This window comes from Ictalurus furcatus, chromosome 26 (assembly GCF_023375685.1).
Source record: "Ictalurus furcatus strain D&B chromosome 26, Billie_1.0, whole genome shotgun sequence".
Taxonomy (NCBI): Eukaryota; Metazoa; Chordata; class Actinopteri; order Siluriformes; family Ictaluridae; genus Ictalurus; species Ictalurus furcatus.
In genome coordinates this window covers 13,322,470-13,340,121 of record NC_071280.1, presented here as the reverse complement: position 1 = coordinate 13,340,121, position 17,652 = coordinate 13,322,470, and the positions used below count along the sequence as shown (strand labels likewise).

Below are 17,652 nucleotides of genomic sequence, written 5' to 3'. Positions count from 1 at the left end.
AAGTCCTTATAGAAAAAATCCATTTATTTCATGTATGTGAAGAATTCACCATACCCATACCCAAGTCCATGTGTTAGTTGTTACTAAAGAAATTATAACTTATTAGAGTGAGGGCTTTAATATAATCTTCATAAATTATTTGTCTTGAAACTAGAACTTAAACAGTTAAACAATGCACTGGTATTAATGTATTGTAATGCTAGAAAATTGTCAGGAAAATATTATGGGTAAAACTACATAAAACCAGCTTTAGTAAGTCTTTCTCTCATGTCTGTTTTGAATTCCTCTTATATAGTCATGCGATATTAGGATTATAGGCAGAATTTAACAAGTGCCCTTGTAAGCGAACAGTAGTTTGCTTTGTTGTTGTTGTTGTTCTTTATTCAGTAGAGGGAAATGTCTTAAACGTCATGTCTGTGTTAATCATATAAGCTACAGGCCAGGTAGATAAGAGCTTCTCTTGAAAAATGCTGGAGTATTCCTTTAATGTCAGTAGGTTACTGTCCCTGGATTCTACTTATGGGTGAAAAATATATTTTACAGTTAATAAAGATCTGACTAAAGTCATATCAGTCCTGCTGTAAAGAATTATAGGCTTGTATTTCCTATTTTTGTTTTAGTAGTAATTCATTGGCTCAGTCTGACTTCCAAAACCATAACACAGTAAGGTAAGAAATTAGGAGATGGCTGTTCTTTCCACTTCACAAGAAAGTAATGATTTCTGCTATGGGGAGAGCAGCTATTTTAGGAGTCATGATATTCTAAAATCATATTGAGCTTGTTATAACAAGCTATTGCACACACAGGCGTTAGTTGTCGGGCATTTTGGCTAACTTTCTATCGCCTGAGCGTATTAAAGAGTAAGAAGGAATCCAGTTGGAGTGATGAATGCATCGTGCGTAATGAGAAACAGGTGCACATGCGCACTGCAGCTCAGCAGTAGCAAAGAAGCCAAGACTGATCTCATAAATTCAATGAAAACAGATCAGAGAGAAAAGGGGGGAGAGAGAGAGGGAAGAACCGAAAGAGAAGTAACATCTGGAGGTCAGTGACTAAAAAAATATTTCCCGTTTCATAATCTCCCTTCTTTTTTATCTCTTCATCAATCTCTCTATGTTGGCAATCTGTAAAATGGGTTACATATGGACCCAATACACACCGTTTAACTGTACTGATCCAACTTTGGAACTTTCTGAGATACCTCAGAAATTATATTTGATCATACAAGACTTTTACAGAGCATTGGTAATATAGTGACTTGTATTAGATATGATAAACTATTATATTATACTATACTATACTGCTATCATGCACAGAAGTTCTTCATATAGAACATGCAAGTCTTTCTATACTTTTATAGACTTTTAATGTGTGCTTTACCAACCTATCATTTGCAGTAGTGTGAGTGCTTGTGTGTGTGTGTATGTGAATAGGGGGGGGGGGGGGGGTTGTTGGGAGCGGCAAAAAAACCCCAAAAAAAGCAGAAAGTGTCAAAAGTTCCCATCTGGAAACAGCTGGACTAGAGGGGGAGGGAGAGGGAGGGAGAGAGAGAGAGAGAGAGAGATGAAAAGAGTTGAAGAAGCATGTATTCTCTCTGTCCCAAATCAAAACAAGTGGGACACAGCTTGCATAGCTCTACCTATAATCACATTACACAATCACATTACTGCCGCTCAGAAAAGAGGGAGGGGAACAAACAAGAGATAGACAGCGATTCAGAAAGGGAAAAAGAAAAGCAGGAGAGAGCTGTAAAACAGTGGACAGAAGGTTAAAAGGAAATTCTGTTTTTGAATGATAAAAGTCCCACAGCAGGTGTAAGTTAACCAGCAGAAGAATACCATCACCTTCTGAAAGCGTAAGTGTAATGTTTATCTGAATCAAAAAAGATTCTTAAACATCTTCGTCTTTAATGATATTGTACTATAGTTTGTGCAAGTGTTTGGTTTCCTTTAAATGTTATGTGACAAGTTCTTGATGTACCTCTGGTTCTACTGGCAAACTCTTTAATTTACATGATATGATGTCCTTAGTGATATTTGGCCTCAGACCCCTGTGCATGTGTTCATCCGATAATTCTGTTGGGAAAGTAGATGATTAGGTCTAGTTCAGGAGCAGAGTCTATAAGACATCTGTTTTGCCCATTGTAGTATTGCAGCTTATAGTATATAGCACCAGCATTTGGAAAGGTCCTTGTTTCTATTTCAGCTGTTCTGCTCAAACATTTTTTAAAGTCAGTGCTTTAATATTTGTGGATGTTCTTACATCTGGCACTAGTCATGAAATATCTATTCAGAGAAGAAACTCTGGTCTCTGTGTTACCACAGATTTTGTAAATGTAAGATAAATTAAATTATGTGGACCAACATCTAACCAGTCAAGATTCACCTGAAAATTATGTTGCCTTTTAATTCATAAAGCTCCAATTCTTGGCTAGCATTCAGATGCTCTATCCTCAACAGATAGATTCAGCTAAATCTGGCATTAAAACCATTTATAACCCAAAACCTGTGATTTTTTTTTTTTAACTAGTAATGTTTTGGCCTTAGGGTTTTAAAATGGTATTTTATTTGGAGGAATTAATTCATATTTGTTATGATATTATGTATACTAAATCCTATGTACAATAGAATTGTTGGAATTAAAGTTTTACAAACTGGAGTTTATCCTTTATTTCTGAATAGTTCCAACTTCCAGACACGTCTACTGTCTTCTTTGTTGACTTTAGTCTTTTCTTCCGGCTGTCTCTTCATTCTGTTTTCAATTCAGCCAACTCAAACTGCGTCAGAGTATCTCTCTTGGCTTCTTTTCACTAAAGAGGCCTCTTGATATTCACAGGTCAAATTTGTTTCCTTTCAAAATCAGTTATCAAATTCAATGCTGATAACCTAAGTCCAGAAGTTACATCAATATTTATCTAAGGGAACCTGCGCATGTTAAAAATTTAGTTAGGTTATGCAACCTACCTTCATATAGTTCATGCCTCCAAGGTTGCCAGATTTATTTTAACTGTAGATCTGGTTTTACAATAGCATTTAGAAAACATGATTTTAAACACAAACACTTGCCTTTAACCCCCCCCCCCCCACCACCACCAAAATGAGGGATAGAAAGTGCAGATGAAAGAAGGATTTTTTCCCTGTTTTTTCCTCTTTGATGTCAAATGTAATAGGATGTAAAATAAAAGCAAGAGACAATTTAAAATGAAAAAAAAAATAAAAAAAATAAAAATAATACAAGAATATGAAAGGGAAGATGTATTGTGCCATGAATAGTTTTAGTTGTAATTATCACATTAATCACTGTACATTTTGTGTTATTTAACAATATGGCTTGACGTTCATTATTAAGCAGCTTATAAAATAGCATTTGATCAAAATTTTATATCACACACTGACAGTTAAGGAACCCAAGAGACACTAAATTGAAGTTATGAAATTGTAATGTGTGTTTGGGATCTAATGTATTTTGTTGTGCTTTTCCATTTGTTATTTTGAATTTAAAAAATAATGACAATGGGTAAGCTGATCGAATTGCTGTGTTGTTCTTAATGTTATCTTTAAAAGAAGTTCTCATGACATCCTCAAGAAAAGAAATATCTTTGATTAAGATGCATCTACTTGGATACCGCCCATCCACCCATCTTCTATACCACTTAATCCTTTTCAGGGTCACGGGGAACCTGGAGCCTATCCCATGAAGCATCGGGCACAAGGCAGGGTACACCCTGGACAGGGTGCCAATCCATCGCAGGGCACACAATCACACACCCATTCATACACTACGGACACTTTAGACATGCCAATCAACCTATGATGCATGTCTTTGGACTGGGGGAGGAAACCGGAGTACCCGAAGGAAACCCCCGCAGCACAGGCAGAACATGCAAACTCTGCACACACAGAGCCGCAGGAATCGAACCCCCGACATTGGCGGTGTGAGGCAAACGTGCTAACCACTAAGCCACCGTGAGCCCTTCTACTCGGGTACCCTCCATGCAAAACAAAAACTGAGGTCTAAACACCAGCGCAACCAATTTCGATATTAAATCTTCACAACATGCTTAATTCAACTCTGAATATGGCCCTTAGCCCTTAAATAATTCATTACTGGTAAATTACTGCATAAAAGTGCATGTGTGTAAGGGCCTATAGAGCTTTTATCTTTTATGCTCCAAATGAGCGCAATTATGATACCAGCTGCTCATGCTCATGAGACTCTCATGAATACTACCCCTGGAGTGAGAAAGTTGATCTTGGATCAGTTTTTGTCTTTCAGTGAACACAAAATTAGACATTCATCTTGGAGTGATGGAGGAAGCTGATTCTAGATCAGCGCTCTTACACTGTGATACAGTCTCCATATGGGCCCTTGTCTTTATAAGTCCTGGGATGGGGGCCATTTGGAGGAATACCATGGCACTGACTCACTCTGTTTCAGTTCCCAGTGCCAGTTACATTCCTCCCTGATTACAGATTTATGTAAAGCTTTACCCTTTACACCCCACATCACTGATGTGATCAATACTGAGCACTTTACAGGCTTAAAACTGTCCTTTGTAGGCTCTCATCATCTGGGACTCCTGAACAAAGGCTACTTGTCTCTGAAGCTTCAGTTGAACAAATTAAGTTTTGGTTGAATTACAGCAGTCACAAGACCATAATTCCATTCTGCCTTTCTCATGCTTGTCTGTTGTGCCTTTGAAAACAGACTGATTTTATTCATGCTTTTTAAAGTAACTAGAACAAAAACACAATGAAAGTACTGGAAAATGAAAGAAGAAGAAACACTTCTGACATTTTGACTTTATATCAGGATACATGAACATTTATTTTGCCTCTTTCTCTTTTACACATTTATCCCCTGTAATATTTTTCCACAACAGTACTGATCTAATATAAAGTCAAAAAATAGCCAATCCATCAAATGTATTAATGATATAAACTTATGGACACCTTCATTTTCTTAGGGTTCCAACATGCTTGTACACAGGTGCCTCTGTAAATAAGAGATGGAGGTCACATGATCACTATTACAACCACCTATCTACTCCAGATTTACAAAGACCTGTCATTTTCACACTATTATTTCATTGTGATTGCTCTTACAGGGCTTTTTCTGTTCCATAATGAGGGAAAGAGTTGCTGGTTGCCTTAACACCCTCAACCTCCACTTTCAGAATGTAAACATTATTAGTAACTTAAATTATTTTTCAATACACCATTGGTGTCTGTTATGAAATGTTCTTCCTGAAGTAGCTTGCAATAGCATGTGTGAGAGAGAGAGTGTTCGACGTAATGCTTGCTCTACCATTTAATGATGATAATGCTGAGATGCTTTTGGGAAACTTGGCTCTGTTTGTTTATGAACCTTGTTGACAGTACAGCAGTTATAATTAGTTAATTAGCAGTATGGGGTCACCAAAATATAAGACACCACAGCGATGAGTTAAGAGCCGGGTCATCCAAACAGCACAAAATTCAGTCCTTTCCTCATTCACACTTTGAGTTGACAGTGAGTCCCTAGAGACAGTCTGCTCTGTGGAGATTGCCATGGAGGTCAATGAAGTTGCCTTATTAGCTCAACTACGCTTCCTTTTTATCTCCTTCTGTGCATCTCTAATTGCTCTTCCTCTTCATCTCTCTCTCTTTCTCTCACTCTCCACTACCCGTGACTGTTCTGCCAACTCTTGGACTGAGGTACTGGCAGGATGAAGGTGCAGATCTGTTTTCCATTAAACTTTTGAAATCCCCCTCTTCTCTCTCTCCAGGCCTCTGAGCCGTCATGCCCATTCCCATGGCAACGAGGACAGTAATGATTCTGGCTGTCATCTTGATGTTTTTGGCTTTGTCGCGTGCAATGAGCAATGAGTTGGACGATTATGGCACCTGGAACTATAGAGAAGGAGGTAAACATTGAAAAAATTGCATGCAAAAGAAATGACTCAGTGGGTTTAGTGATTTGAAAATGTCACTGTTTTAATAGATATAGGCTACAGCTTCTATAGTTCCTGCTTACATCATTAGTAAACAACTTTGCAGCAGTGTTGCATCATGCTAGCTTGTTTCCTCATACTTCCTGCACATGCAGTTGCAATCAAAATTATTCAACCCCTATTGCAAATCAGGTTTATTGCCAGAATTTACAGACGTTCAGTTGTTTGCAATGAACACATCAAACAAAAGCAGTTTAAATAGTTCAACACAACGAATGCTTCAAGTGGTTTCCCCAAATTCAACTGAAAATGCAACTTACCATGACTTCTCCAGTTTCAAAATTATTCAACCCCCTGAACAGAATCCCTCAAAACAACACAAATATGCAAAAATGGGCTTCATTATTTGCACCAGGTGTGCTTGAGCTGGAACACATGAAATACCTCAACTGGCTAGGGGTAGAAAATGTATGAAATACCTAGACAGGACCGAAAAGGAAGCTATCAACAGCTACAACCAGATTTCTGAGTAGGCAGGTTGTGAAAAAACCCTCGAGTGACAGCAAAATACCTGCATCAAGACTTGGTGGCAACAGGCACTGAGGTTTCAGTGAGCACAGTAAGGCACGTACTAAACACATAAGGTTTCCATGCCGGAACTCCAAGACGTACACCACTACTGACCCAAAAGCACAAGAATATTCGGCTCAAAATCATACAAATAAGCCACAGAAGTTTTGGGATTCTGTTCGGTGGAGCGATGAAACAAAACTGGAACTTTTCGGCACGATGGATCAGCGGTACGTCTGGAGAAGGAAGAATGAAGAAAGAACACTCTGTCCACAGTCATGCATGGTGGTGACTCGGTGATGCTCTGGGGCTGCTTTGCATCCTCTGGCACTGGAAACCTGCAGCGTGTGGAAGGCAAAATGGATTAATTGAAGTATGAGGAAATCCTAGGAGAAAATGTCATGCCGTTTGTGAGGAAGCTGAAGCCCTTCCATTGGACCTTCTCACAGGACAATGATCCCAAACATACCTCAAATTCTACCAAGGCTTGTTTGCAGAAGAAGTCCTGGAAAATTCTACAGGGCCATCACAGTCACCTGACTTGAACCCAATAGAAAATCTCTGGTGGGATTTGAAGAAGGCAGTTACAGCACACAAACTCAAGAATATTACTGAACTGGAGGCCATGAGGAAATGGCTAAGATTCCTCAGGAACACTGCAAGAAGCTGGTGTCTGGCTATGCATCTCATTTGCAGCAGGTCATAACAGCAAAAAGGTGCACTACTAAGTACTAAAGATGCTTGCCATGATGGGGTTGAATAATTTTGAGACTGGCAAAATCAATATAAATTCATTTTCAGTTGAATTTGGGGAAACCACTTGAAGCATTGGTTGTCTTGAACTATTGCAATTGCTTTTGTTTGATTGCACACAGCTGAAAGTCTGTAAATTTTGACAATAAACCTGATTTGCAATTGGCGTTAAATAATTTTGATTGCAGCTGTGAGGGTTAAAAAAGACAAATAACTGAATTAGTGATAAAAAAATATATATATATAACTTCCCATTCAACACAGCTTCCTTGTGTGTTACTGCATGTACTGTATACATTATTAGCATATATACAACCAGTGCCAAATGACTAACTTTCATAGATCAATCCAGTACAGTACATAATAATACAGTATGTAATGTACTGCTCGGCAGTACATTTGAACTGTCTCAAAGACCTGTCTCAAAGTTTGAAAGTCAAACCTTCAGGGCAGAAATGCTAATTCTATTGTTACAATCATTGCCAAATCAAATTACAATTACAAATGACCCATTTTCATATCATATTATAATCAGATGTTAATTACAAATGACTTCATGACGTCTGCGCCTCATTTAGAAATGTGCAAGAGGTCAAGCAAGGACAGTACCAAAGTAGATAACCAAAGTTATTTAATAAGAATGATATCCTTGATGTAAAATCTGAGGCTTTTTTGTCCATATCTCAATCACAATTAATGTTCTAGCATTTTAAAGTCCGGTCACCCCCAAAAAGTGAAAAGGGAGAGAATTGAATTTAAAGATTTCATTCCAAAGTCTGTTGAAAAGACACAGATACACCAGCTATCTAAAAGCTACTTCTTTATAATTAGCCTTTATTAATAGACTACAGACTGACAGACTATTCATAAGTCTCACTCATCCAGCAGTGATTAGATATAATAATATAATAATATCCTTTATTTCATACATTATTTCAGAACATTATATTTACATTATAGACTATTTTAAGAGTCCTCAATAACTCAGTTATCTCTATATTATGCCAGTTGAAATCTTTTCACCACACAAATAGGATTTAAACTAGCATTTTCTACAAAATCCCTGAAGTAATTTTGGATTCCTGACCTAAGTTTTGGTTAGTTCAGGATGCAACAGCCCAAGAAAAGCAGGTCAGGCCACATTATCCCAGTCTTATTCAGTTTACATTGTCCCCACATTACAGAGTCCTGCTGATGACATTTAAATTCCTAAATGGTTTAGCTCCGCTATATCTTGCGATCTCTTGGAGTAATACTAAAGCACTCTGAGGCACTTGCAGACCCAAAATGAAAAATTGCTAAACGTGTTATTATTTATTTATTTATTGGTTAGGGTTAGTAGTAATTTTGAGAAAATTCACCAGGTTTTCAGAAGCTTGAGGAAATAGCTCATTAGTGGCCATATGAGTTTATTACCTCATAATAAGGAAGTGTATACCTCCAATAGTCTTGTGACTATTAATTAATAGCTTATTGACCTAAGTACATTTGGTTAAATGTCCTTTACCTCAAGGAATCGCAGATGAATAACTATACAAATAAATGTTTTTTTCCCCACACATGGACATCCTAATTTTTCTTACTTCTTCTTACTTCCTTATAATGTTCAGTATGTAATCCTTGTGGAAAATATAGTGAAACATATATGTAGTGAAAATATTGTGAACTGTTTTAAGCATTTAAGCATAAAAATGATTAGCAATGTATGTACAGGGCATAATACTTGAAAACAAAGCTAAACAGAGATCCAAGTCATTTATTTGTCATTTACACAGTTACTCTGGGTACACTGGGCATTTAGACATGAATGGTTGAGCTGTTGCTGTAATGTAATAAGGTAAATGGTGGGCAATGGCAGAGTAAAGTGACATGGGCTATTAAGTAAGCAGAACAGTAAATACAAGTACAATAAATAGAACATTTATTATTTGTTTTTTATTATTTTTTTATTATTATTATTTTATTATTTGAAGAGTAACTATCTGAATGTCAGGAAAGTGACGCTAATAAAGTGTTGCAGTGCTAGATGAAGGACTACTGGCTGTTAAGTAGTCTGATTGCTTGAAGGTAAAAACTGTTCTTCTGTCTGGTTGTCTGTGATTGGATGCAATCGAAGCCTCTGCCAGATGGCAGTGTCACAATCAGGCAATGAGCATGGTGAGTGCAGTCATTAATGATACTGTGGGCCTTTCTCAAACAACGTGCTTGGTAAATGTCCTGTAAGGCCGGGAGTTTATTTCCAGTGATGAGCTGTGCTGTTCTCACCACTCTCTGAAGAGCTTTTCAGTAAGAGAAAGACCAGCTACCATACCAAACATTGATGCAGATGGTCAGAATTTTCTCTGCAGTATGGTGCAGCGGTAGAAGTTTGACAAGATGTCAGACGAAATGCCAAACTTCTTATGCCTCCTCAGAAAGTAGAGACATTGAAAGGCTGCTCTCACTACTGTGGCTGTGTGGAGGCTCCAGGAGAGATCCTCGGAGATGTGGACAGCAGGGAACTTGTAGCTCTTAACTCTCTCCACCTCCACCCCATTGATGTAGAAAGGGAGCGTGACCCCCTCTCTTTGACTTCCTGTAATCCACAATCAACTCCTTGGTCTTGCTGACATTCAGAGAAAGATTGTTGTCATCACACCATGCTGAAAGTGCTGACCTCCTAACTGTAGAATGTCTCGTCATTGTTGGTGATGAGTCCCAGGATGGTTGTATCATCAGCAAATTTGAAGATGATGTTGGAGTTGTGCTTAGCAGACCATATGTGAACAGTGAGTACAAGAGGGGGCTGAACACACATCCCTGTGGAGCACTAGTGTTGAGTGTCTGTCTGTAAAGGATGTGTGGCTGCCAATCTTCACCTATGGTCTGCTCATCAAGAAGTTTAGCATCCAGTTACACATGTGACTGTTAAGTCCCAGATCCTTCAGCTTGGCTATGAGTTTTGTAGGGAGGATGGTACTGAATGCAGAGCTATAATCGATAAACAGCATCTGCACGTAGGTCTCTCTTTCTTCCAGGTGTTTCAAGGCAGAGTGCATAGCCATTACAATGGTGTCATCAGTGGATCTATTGGTGCGGTAAGCAAACTGGACCAGATCCAAGGTGTCTTATAGAGAGGAGCAGATGTAGGATTTGACGAGACACTCAAAGCACTTCAATATTACTGATGTCAATGCTACTGGGCGGTAGTCATTCAGGCAAGAGAAAATGGTTTTCTTGGGGACAGGGATGATGGTGGTCTGCTTGAAGCATGTGGGGATCACTGTCAGACTCGAAGAGAGATTAAAGATGTTAGTGAAAAGATCTGCTAACTGGTCAGCACAGGCCCTTAGGACACATATGTGGAGGCCATCAGGACCTGGTGCCTTCCAAGCATTGACTCTCTTAAAGGCCCTGCTCACTTCAGGTGTCATGGTCAGCAGGTAATTTCCCAGCAGGGAGTGAATACCCTCTTATAGTCCTCTTGTGAATACCTCATAGATTAAAACCAAAAAAGGCTTGAAATATTTCACTTTGTGTGTAATGAATGTAGAATATATGAAAGTTCTTCTTTTTTAATTAAATTATGGGAAAAAAATTAACTTTTCCATGATATTCAAATTTTTTGAGATGCACCTGTATGTTTGGGGTCAGATCCATGATCGTCTGACTCCACTCTGTCCCTGAAGTCTCTTTTGGCAGATCAGATCTGATAGCATTTTGAAGGTCATACTTGGACTTCTTGTAGGCAGTCGGGTCCCCAGAGTTGAAGGCTGCAGTTCGTGCTCGCAGCCTGTCGCACACCTCTCCATTGACCCATGGTTTCTTGTTGGGAATTGACATTACGTTGACTGTTGGAACAACATCCTCTGTGAATTTGTTGATGTAGCTTATCACAGAGGCTGTGTATTTATTTATGTTGTCTCCTGCTGCATCGTGAAGAAATTGCCAGTCTGTGGATTCAAAGAAGTCCTGCAGTCTGGAGATGGCATCCTCACTCCATTTGTGAACTGCTCTAAAAACCGGTTCTTCCACTTTGAGGCATTGTCTGTATAGAGATAACAGCAATATGCTAATGTGATCCCCTTTGCCAAAGGCAAGGGGGGGAGGGGTCCTGTCCTTTAGTCTTGAATAGCAGTCATCTAAGGTTGACTTTGTGTGGGAAAATTAATGTGCTGGTATTATTTGGGAAAAACACTCCTCATATTCGCCCTATTAAAGTTTCCAAAAACGATAAAAGCAGCCTCAGGGTGTGCAATATTCAAAATACTAATAATACATTAGCTATAATAATATATTTATAGTAATAATTAAATTGCCTGTAGATTAAATTGTGACTATTGATTGCTGCAGTAATTGTAACATCGTGTGCAGCCTGTTTATTACTTTTAAACCCTGTTTTACAGATTTTAATTTATTCTTACAGAAACCTGCTACAACACAGGCAAACATTTTCTCCATTCCCTCACTGTGTACATTCACATAATTAACTGTCTTGAACAATGCAAATCATCATCACTGAGCAAGTCTTATAGAATCCAGAGATCTAAATATGAAGTTATTAATTTACAGTAACGACAGAAATATAATGAATGTTTTTTTTTTCTATTAGATTTCTAAAGTAATAATAACCCTCATGGAGATCCAGCAAATATTATGTACAATATGATTTTACAGGACTGAAAATTACATTGTGGTCTGCTCACCGTCTGCCAGTTTTACAGCTTTTAAAGCCTTGCAGTTAAAGCAAACTAACTTGAGGACACAAGGACACCAATTTAATGATCTCATTATCTCCATCACCTCTGACTCGAGGTCACATGGTGTCTCACACAACTCGTGAGTATTTAACTTAATGTTTTTTCTGCTTGGTCTTGTGTTGTCATGATAGCGGAGCATGTGAACGTGGCTAATGTTCGGAGTGTGACGAGAGTTCTGGACACTTGGGGCAAACGCATCTTTAACGAGATCAAGACGCTGCTGCACTCCCAGCCCAATACTCTCCTGCCTGACTACTCAAGGTATACTGCTGTGTTTACACACTTTCATTTTTCATTACAGCATTATGACTCCCAGGATTACTCTGACTGCGTCCTGGCTAAACAGAGAACCAGTGATTGGCCAAAACTGCATGTCCTGATAAATCATTGGCAGTTATATTGGATGATAGTGCATCCTCTGAGATGTGGAGTCTACTGTAGTAGCCTGGAGACTATGAGACAAGAGTGGTCACACATTCATATTTTTCCATGAATGTATGACCACTCTCATCTCATAGTCTCCAGGCTACTACAGTAGACTCCACATTTCAGAGGATGCACTATCCTCCAATATAACTGCCAATGATTTCTCAAGGATTGTTTGGATGCATAACGGTTCTGTCTTTCTAATGGGGTTTTACTTGGAACCTTTTCTGAAAAGGAAATGCTCTGTTCTACATTAAAGAGATAAATATTTGACATGGACGGATTAACTGAAAACTGGTTTTCTACTTAAAGTGCATTAGAACAGTGGTTCCCAAACTTTTCCAGGGCAAGGCCCTCCAAATGGCATTAACATTTGACCGAGGCCCCCTGTCTTTAAAACACATTAAAAATACAGACTTCTGAATATATCCCTCTTTTTTTTTATTAATAATTACATCTTACATCTTTACATTACATTACATTAGGAATTGATTGTGTGTGTGGTTGTCTGAGAGTGAGAATTTATTTTTCACACCAAATTGTTGAGGCCCCCCGGGCGCCCGGCCGCGGCCCCCACTTTGAAAACCACTGCATTAGAACACACATCACTGATGTCTTGACCTTTATTCTTTTGACTGGATTAACTAAGCACCCACAAAATTATCTAAAATGTGTAGGCAAACAATTAAACATTTACACTAGGAAAAACAATGTATGCTATTATATGTGTATTAATGTATGTGTATTTCTACATCTAATTAACAATATAATTTGAATGATATCTTGGAAAAACTACATTTCACCATATTACCGTACAATGGATCTGAATAGTTTTGTTTCAGGCTTCTGTTTACATTTTTCTGGCCTGGAATGCCCCTTCTCATTAAAAATTAGCTATTAAATATTTTGTATATTAAAGACAATACAATATAGTAACCATATTATTTTAAAGATACCTTAATAAAAGTTCTTGCAACTTGCCTAAGCAATAAAAGGCCTGTGAATACGATTTTGACCAAATTCAATTCAATTCAATGTTATTTGTATAGCGCTTTAAACAATGGACATTGTCACAAAGCAGCTTTACAGAAATATATAAATTCAGGACATAAATTTTAAATGTATAAATTTATCTCTAATGAGCAAGCCAGAAGTGAGGGCGGTAAGAAAAAACTCCCTCACACAATAAGAGGAAGAAACCTTGAGAGGATTCCTTTCTATAACTGTGTACTATATAGTCAAAAAGTGCAGCTGTGTAACCAGGAAAATTTATTATAGTAATAAAATGCCAAATCTTCAAAGCCCCGACAAAAACAGCCACCTGGAACATGTATGTGTTTTCTTATTTTCCATATTCAGTCATTTATTTTAAAGCATATTATTTATTAACTGGCACCCTGTCCAGGGTGTACCCCGCCTTGTGCCACATGCTCTCTGGGATAGGCTCCAGGTTTCCCCGTGACCCTGAAGGAAGGATAAGCAGTATAGAAGATGGATGGATGGATGGAATATTTATTAACTCCTAAAAATAAATTAAAATAACTTTGTAGTCATAAGAGTGAGAAATGTAAGCCTGGATGCACTGATGGCTCCTGGGATTTTAAGGGGTTAAATATTTTGTGCAGGCTTTAGCTACATGCATAATGGATCTGATCACAAATTCTCGACTGCTGCGAGTTATTACATGCATGTTATCATGTAATAACAAAAATAAAAATCAACACATATCTGCTCTTATTTTAGATTGAAAAGATTAAATCTGAGTTACAATTAGATGGAGCACCAGAACCTCACCATGAATCAGTAACGAACATATCTGGTGTCATTTTCATCTTGTTTATAACATTTCTGTATCTCTGCAAATATTAGCTGCGGTTGTGCTCATGTCTGGGTAGCTCTGCTTTGCAGGATGATATGAAATCATATTTTCAGTTTGCTTCAGAGTATTGATTTTTTTTTTTCTGTAACTGAAACAAACCAGACCCTCAAACATTTACACACACACACACACACACACACACACACACACACACACACACACACACACACACCTGCTTTCTCATATAGACACATTTACTAACTTTTTTTCTCTATAACAAAAATGCACCGTTACCCACATACTGCCCACACTTTTTCCTTGCTACTGAAACACACACACTCCCACAAACAATTCTCTCTCTCTCTCTCTCTCTCTCTCTCTCTCTCTCAACCCTCAAACATTTACACACACACACACACACACGCGCACACACACACACACACACACACACACACCCTCACTCTCTCTAAAATTTTATTCTTTGGCTTCACAGAGTACGTCCGCTCTCAGAGTCCCTCAACGATCTCTTCAGAGAAGTCTCCCACTTACAGAGGCGCATCACAGACCTCAACAATCGCCTAGCAACCTTGGAGCCCTTTCTCCGTCGTCATGGCTACTACGATGAAGACAAGGAGGCCACCAAAGGAGTCCCCCAGAGCCTAAAAGGTGTAGGCACGAGTCTGGCACAGTACCCGCGCCGGTACAGGGTACGAGTGGCCCAGCCTGTGAACAGGGTGGTTCGAACCAGGAGAGTGAGGGTGTACAAGGATGAAAACGGGAAGGTCAAAGTGAGGAAGATAGAAAGATAGATAGAACGGAGAGACGAAGATATATTATAGACAAATATATACAAAGATGGTAATAATGAGCAAATATTATTAAGAATGTATTGAATATAATCAGAAATTTGTCCGTGTTGAAATGTCATTCTCATATCAACCTCATATAGTGAGTCACATGCATCATATAAATTATACCAGAGTATGTTCTCTCTGCTGGCTGCACTAGCGTAAGCTCAGATCTCAAAGGTCCAATCAGAGTTCTCTGGTAGAGGAAACTTTAAGAGGCTTTCACTAGACTGTAACTAACACCTCCAGCACTGAAAACTTCGCCTAGCCTGTTAACAGTCCCCTGGTGATCTAACTTTTTGATCAAGTTAAGATTCATTTTACAAACCTCAAAGAAAATGTTCTGTTTGTATATTGGTAAGTTTGTTTGGACTTTTGGGATCAGGATTCAGGCTAACACAGATGTGACACAGCTTCAGCTGAATAAACTGCTTCTCAATAAATGTGTGCTGAAACTCTTTGGCTGAATGAGTGATCTTAAGGTTTATCATTAATTATGCAGTACAAACTCACTGACTCACAAGATATCAATTACAAGACAGCTTGTTTAGCTGAATGAATCATTTGCTAGGAAACACAGTCGGTCTATACATATAAGTCAAAAAGTGTTTTAATACATAAAACATCATTTAAATTCATTTGGCTAAGTCTTTCCTATAAAATTTTATTATTTTTATTTAGGAAAAATTCAGCAGAAAATAAGTCAATTGAAATGTCACTTTGTATAACTGATAACTGTAAAAAAAATAAATAAATAAATTTTTTAAAAAAAATGAAGCACACTTTTATCTATATGACCCGGATAATATGTACAAAAATCATACTTTAAAGATTTATACATCACCGAAACACCCTGCTTTATATTTTGCTGTTATAGTTACAAGTGCATTCTCTGTACTTGGTTATAATCTAGGCCTGTTTTCCATTTACCAACTTTCATTCTTTATCTTAAAGCTAATTTAAGTATTTTGTTTCAGTTTAATGATTATTATGATAATGAGAACAAGAATAAGAATAGTATTGAATAATTAATTTCATTTTAATATTGATATTAATTTTAAAACATATATTGAAATATGCTAAATAGATGTGTTGCAATATATTGAAATTCCAAATGTTTTCCTGTATTTACATATTTAAAACTCAATATATAACTCAATATTTCTAGTTGTGTGTTGAATTAGTGACAGATTTATACAGTGGGGTGCAGATGCTTGCACCACCCATACATTTTAGGTGAAAAAGAAAGTGCATTTATTAACCTACAAAAAAGTATTAGAGTATACAGTATTTAAATGAAATTTAGAACAGAAGATGCAAATTTCCAAACTGATGTCATTTTGATTTTCTTACTATCTAATATGTTAACATACACTATTCGCCCATTTTTGCAACTTATAATTGATTGTAAAACATTTGGCATTTGTTTGTAATTTGTTAAGCAGTAAATTGCAAAAAATTACATTTTTGTCTTCTTCATTTTGTCATAAGTTTATGTACCTAGCATTCAACTGTATATAAATATATTTTTGAATATATTTATACTTTATATAATTTATAATGGAATAAATTTACTTTTTTGACATTACACACAATAGTACATACATTAATCCATAATGACAAAGAGAAAACTGCTTTTGGAAATGTACTCAAATTTAAAAATTATTACAAATCAGAAACCGAAAGCTTTCATTTGGCAAAATATTCATGCCCTTGGCTAAGAAAGATGCTCCAAACTGAGCTCAGGTGCATCTTGTTTGCTTTTATTATATTAAGATGTGTCTAGAACCTGACTGGAGTGCGCCTCTTGCAAATGCAATTAATTGGACATGTTTTTACAAAGGCACACACCTGCGTGTATAAGATCCCACAATTCACAGTGTATGTCAGGCCAAAAACCAAGCCATGAAGTCTGTGGAACTCCATGTAGACATCCACAATCAAACTGTGTCAAGACATAGATCTGGGTAAGGGTATAAAACCATTTATAAAGCTTTGAATGTTCCTAGGAACACTAGGCTCTATCATTATGAAATGAAAGAAGTTTGGTCATGCACTACATCTGGTGAAAAGCAGGTATTGCTCGTGAACTGGCTAATACCATTCATACGGTGAAGCATGGTGATGGCAGCATCATGTTATGGGGGTCTTCTCAACAGCAGGGATGGGCAGAATGGTCAGAATTAGGGGAAGAATGTATGCATCCAAACAGAGACGTCCTTGAAGAAAATCTGCTCCACAGACCACACAACCTTAGATTGAGGAAAAGACAGCATGACAAAGACCTGAAGCATACAGCCAAGACAACACTAATGTGACTTTCGGACTGACTCTCTGAATGTCCTTGAGTGGCCCAGCCATATCCCAGACCCCATAGAAAATCTGTGGAGAGACCTGAAGAGGCAGTCTAAAGGCGCTCCCCCTACAGGTTGACTGAGCTTGAAAGGATCTGTCAGGAAGAATTTTCTACAGAATACTAAATACAGGGTCTGAATATTTATGTAACTGAAAGAGATTTCACTTTTGGATTTTTAATAAATTTGCTCACACAATAAAATCTAAAAA

The 17,652-nt window shown here is 37.7% G+C and overlaps 1 protein-coding gene across 2 annotated transcripts; it reads left to right on the top strand.

Annotated features, from left to right (window-relative positions):
* Positions 1-1,001: 1,001 nt before the first annotated feature.
* On the top strand, positions 1,002-16,524 carry si:ch211-243a20.3 (uncharacterized protein LOC100151507 homolog). Of its 2 annotated transcripts, none has more exons than XM_053615897.1 (4): positions 1,002-1,044; positions 5,768-5,905; positions 12,126-12,255; positions 14,733-16,524. In XM_053615897.1, exons 2-4 carry the CDS (start codon positions 5,782-5,784, stop codon positions 15,046-15,048), a joined length of 570 nt encoding a protein of 189 aa, XP_053471872.1. In that variant the 5' UTR covers positions 1,002-1,044; positions 5,768-5,781; the 3' UTR covers positions 15,049-16,524. The 2 variants fall into 2 exon arrangements, with proteins under 2 accessions (XP_053471872.1, XP_053471871.1); XM_053615896.1 differs by lacking the exon at positions 1,002-1,044 and adding an exon at positions 1,567-1,855.
* Positions 16,525-17,652: the final 1,128 nt, after the last annotated feature.

Coding starts and splice junctions, on each gene's coding strand:
- si:ch211-243a20.3 (XM_053615897.1), top strand. CDS start 5,782: ATGCCCATTCCCATGGCAACGAGGACAGTAATGATTCTGGCTGTCATC. Junction 5,906..12,125: donor CTGGAACTATAGAGAAGGAG/GTAAACATTGAA, acceptor TTGTCATGATAG/CGGAGCATGTGAACGTGGCT. Junction 12,256..14,732: donor CTCCTGCCTGACTACTCAAG/GTATACTGCTGT, acceptor TTGGCTTCACAG/AGTACGTCCGCTCTCAGAGT.